The sequence below is a fragment of the Hyla sarda genome, chromosome 8 (assembly GCF_029499605.1).
Source record: "Hyla sarda isolate aHylSar1 chromosome 8, aHylSar1.hap1, whole genome shotgun sequence".
NCBI lineage: Eukaryota > Metazoa > Chordata > Amphibia > Anura > Hylidae > Hyla > Hyla sarda.
The window spans coordinates 205448962-205453318 of NC_079196.1; the positions used below are offsets into that span (position 1 = coordinate 205448962).

Consider the following 4357-nt stretch of genomic DNA (forward strand, 5'->3'; position numbering starts at 1 on the left):
TCCCACTCTTCCCCATAGGTATAGGCAGAGTAACCCCTCCTCAAAACACATCAGTGCAGGGAGAGGGCATGGCAGCATTGCAGCAGTGCAGTGAGGATGAACAGCCTATCATTGCTGGGTTTTAATATGACAGAAAGAACTCCTACATGAAAAGATCCCACCCCCCTATTGAGAAGCATTTTATAACTTTGGCAATTCTGGTGGGGAAGTTCTTTGTGTTAATTTATATTTAATCTCACAGAATAATCTAAAGTAAAAACAAATCATGGATTGCTGGGGAACAAGTGAATATTAATGGGTGTGAATACTGTTGTAAATCTTTGGGTCAATTAAAACAGAAGGTGATGGATGTCTGTGCTCCTTTTCAGGCTCTAACACTGGAAGTATGGCTTTGACCAATGATCCCTGTTATTCCATTGTGGATATACGTCTTCTCCTTGAATACCATGACTCTTACTCATCTGTCCTTCTGTACTTCAATTTTGTGATGTCCATTATCACCTGCCTGGTGGGATTGGTAGGAAATGCAGTTGTCATCTGTTTTCTTGGATTTATCATGAAGAAACCCAAGTCTAGATACTGGTTTCTGAATTTGTCCATTGCTGATTTCTTCTTTCTCCTGACCTTACCGCTCCAGGCCATCTCAGATCTTAAAGGCACCTGGACATTTGGGCCGCACATGTGTAAACTTTCTATCTTCTGTTTATTTGCTAATATGTATGCTAGTATTCTCATTCTTATTGGCCTAAATATAGCCAGAGTATTGTCTGTAGCACAACCAATGTTTCACCACAAATTCATCTCCCAACATGTTTCTTTTTGGGTCTGTATCTTAATCTGGTTTATTGCAATACTTTTTAGCCTCCCTGTGATCTACTATAGTGGTGAAATGAACATTGGAGAAATCATAATATGTAACCACTTATACTCTAAGAATTTTAGCTCTGTAATAGTCAACAATGGGTACAATGCGAGTAGTAAGAACACTACAAGGGGCAACTTTATCTCTGACATCTATACCAAGTTAAACCCCTACATTGAACAATGCTCATCAGATACCTGTTGTGGTGGTGAGGAGACTCTCGATTCATGGAACCATATGATGTTTACATCAAAGCGGATTTCCATACCTTTTCTTATCATTGGATATTTTATTCCCCTTGGCATTGTAATAATCTGCAATATAACTATAGCTGTTCATGTGAGAAAATCCAAGACTGTTAACCCCCACAGACTCTATCAGGTCGTACTTGTGATCATCATGATGTTTTTTATAACATGGACTCCAGCAGTCATAGCAGAAATTATGTTATTTATCGCTATTCACAATATGAACCTCATAACCATGTTCAATGTCTTTAGTTTAATGCCCCTGTTTAACAACTTTATTTATGCAAATAGCTGTTTAAACCCTATTGTGTATGTATTGACTGGTGGGCAAATACGATCAGGACTTTCTGATTTCATCAATAGCATCAGAAATAAGTACATATGAATGGACAAGAAAACATTTTATCATTTGGATTTACCATGATGCCATAGGATGGCCACCAACCATATTTGACCAAATTAAAGCCAACTGTTCTTTATTTGCCTTATACTTGTGACTTTGCATTGGAGTAAACATAGTCAACTACATATCTGAGCCAAGTTTAGCAAAGGTCAAGCCGAAGATAGCTTATTCAGAGCTGACTCCCTGTTCTGTATACATGTAGGGTGGGCTCCCATAACTATTTCCTTTGATGAACGATAAAAAACAGTCCAAACTTTGTACAGTTTGCATTGTTTATGACTGGCATGCTTTTAGATTGGCATTGGGCTTGCTGCACATCTTTAGAAGGCAAAGCTATGAATCTGAACTTTATCTAAACTTTAGCTAAACTTTATTATTCTGTCTTTTTGGTTATCATGATACCTGTCCTTATGTGACTCATCTCTGAGATCTTTCACCAGTAATGGATAATACAATGATTTCTATGAAGACATGTACCCTGTACATCCTGCATACAATAAAAAATCCTCTAGAAAACATGTGTGACTTGTAAACATGTGTCTTGTAATATTTTTGGGAGAAATTAGATAATGTTGGAGTGGCACAGATGGAGCTATTTCCCATTCATCATTTGTTAGAATTCTCTCTCTGTACTGCATCAACAAGATACAAACATATGTTTCCACATAAATAATTGGAAATTATGTTCACATTATGGAGGATGTTAGTCTTTAACAATAGTAATTAACAATAAAGGAGGGAATATAGGGAGATGCAGCGTTGTGGAGAGATTTGGTGATAATTGTGATGAGAATGAATAGTTTTTTTTTTGGAGTAAATGGGTAACCAGTGCAATGAGTGGCACAGGGTAGAGGTTTCCATGACATAGTTGGACAGAAAGATGGGCCTGGTTGCTGCATTCAGAATAGATTGGGGAGGGTAGACTTTAGCATGGGGAAGACCAATAGGTAAACAGTTCCAAAAAAGAATCAAGGGAATCAATCCCAATTTCCACTGTAAAAAAAAGGGCAGATTCTGTAAACGTTTTTGAGATGTAGATTACATAAACATGCAAGTGACAAAAATCTAAATATTGAAAGACAGATCCCATGAAAGTGGGGTTGTTAGGTTTAAAGGGGTAATATACGGTGGGGCAAAAAAGGATTTTTGTCAGCCACCAATTGTGCAAGTTCTCCCACTTAAAAAGATGAGAGGCTGTAATTTTCATCATGAGGTATACCTCAACTATAAGAGACATAATCCATAAAATCACTTTGTCTGATTTTTAAAGAAGTATTTGGTCAATAACAAAAGTTCATCTCAATATTTTGATATATACCCTTTGTTGGCAATGACAGAGGTCAAACATTTTCTGTAAGTCTTCACAAGGTTTTCACACTTTTGCTGGTATTTTGGCCCATTCCTCCATGCAGATCTCCTCTAGAGCAATGATGTTTTGGGGCTGTCGCTGGGCAACCCAGACTTTCAAATCCCTCCAAAAGTTTTCTATGGGGTTGAGATCTGGAGACTGGCTAGGCCACTCCAGGACCTTAAAATGCTTCTTACGAAGTGACTCCTTCGTTGCCCGGGCGGTGTGTTTGGGATCATGCTGAAAGACCCAGCCACGTTTCATCTTCAATGCCCTTTCTGATGGAAAGAGGTTTTCACTCAAAATCTCACGGTACATGGCCCCATTCATTCTTTCCTTTACAAGGATCCGTCGTCCTGGTCCCTTAGCAGAAAAACCAGCCCCAAAGCATCATGATTCCACCCCCATGCTTCACAGTAGGTATGGTGTTCTTTGGATGTAACTCCTCCAAACACGATGAGTTTAGTTTTTTCCAAAAAGATCTTTCATCTGACCATATGACATTCCCCCAATACTCTTCTGGATCATCCAAATGCTCTCTAGCAAACTTCAGATGGGCCCGGACATTTACTGGCTTAACCCCTTAGGGACTCAGCCCATTTTTACCTTAAGGATTCAGCCCTTTTTTGCATTTCTGACAACTCTCACTTTATGCATTAACCTCTTAAGGACACTTAAGGAGCATTTTTTGAACATCATACCACTGTCACTTTAAGCATTAATAACTCTGGGATGCTATTACTTTTCATTCTGATTCCGAGATTGTTTTTTTGTGACATATTCTACTTTATGTTAGTGGTAAATTTCCGTCAATACTTGCATCATTTCTTGGTAAAAAATTCCCCAATAAAATAAAAATTTAGCATTTTTTTAAACTTTTGCTTATAAGGAAAATGGACATCCCAACTAAATTATATATTTATTCACATATACAATACATCTACTTTATGTTTGCATTATAAAGTTGACATGTTTTTACTTTTGGAAGACATCAGAGGGATTTAAAGCTCAGCAGCACGATCATGGGAGAGTGATCCACTGCTGAGGTAGCCGGAGGGCTTAACTCATTGTTACGCCGAGCGCTCCGGGTCCCTGCTTCTCCCCGGAGCGCTTGCGGCGTTCTTCTGCGTGCAGCGCCCCGGTCAGACCCGCTGACCGGGAGCGCTGCACTGTTATCACCGGCGGGGATTCAATCCGCGTAGCGGGACGCGCCCGCCCGTGGGTCGCATCCCAATCACCTCACCTGCTCCGTCCTCCTGCTGTTCTGTCCCGGCGCGCATGGCCCCACTCTCTAGGCTCTCTGAAATTTGAAGGGCCCAATCAGTACCTACACCTTCAAAACATATAAAAACCCACTTCCCCTTCCTGTCCTTGCCGGATCTTGTTGCCTTGTGCCCTGAGAAAGCGTTTCTGTGTGTTCCATTGCCAGTGTACCCAGACCCTTGCCGTTGCCCCTTACTACGAACCACTGCTGCCTGCCTAGACCTTCTGCTACG

General features: G+C 40.3%; 1 protein-coding gene across 1 annotated transcript; it reads left to right on the forward strand.

The window, feature by feature from the left end:
- Nucleotides 1-385: 385 nt before the first annotated feature.
- Nucleotides 386-1495, forward strand: LOC130285319 (C3a anaphylatoxin chemotactic receptor-like). Its single transcript, XM_056536676.1, has one exon. The coding sequence runs from the start codon at nt 386-388 to the stop codon at nt 1493-1495; it is 1110 nt and encodes a 369-aa protein (XP_056392651.1).
- The last annotated feature ends 2862 nt before the right edge of the window (nt 1496-4357 follow it).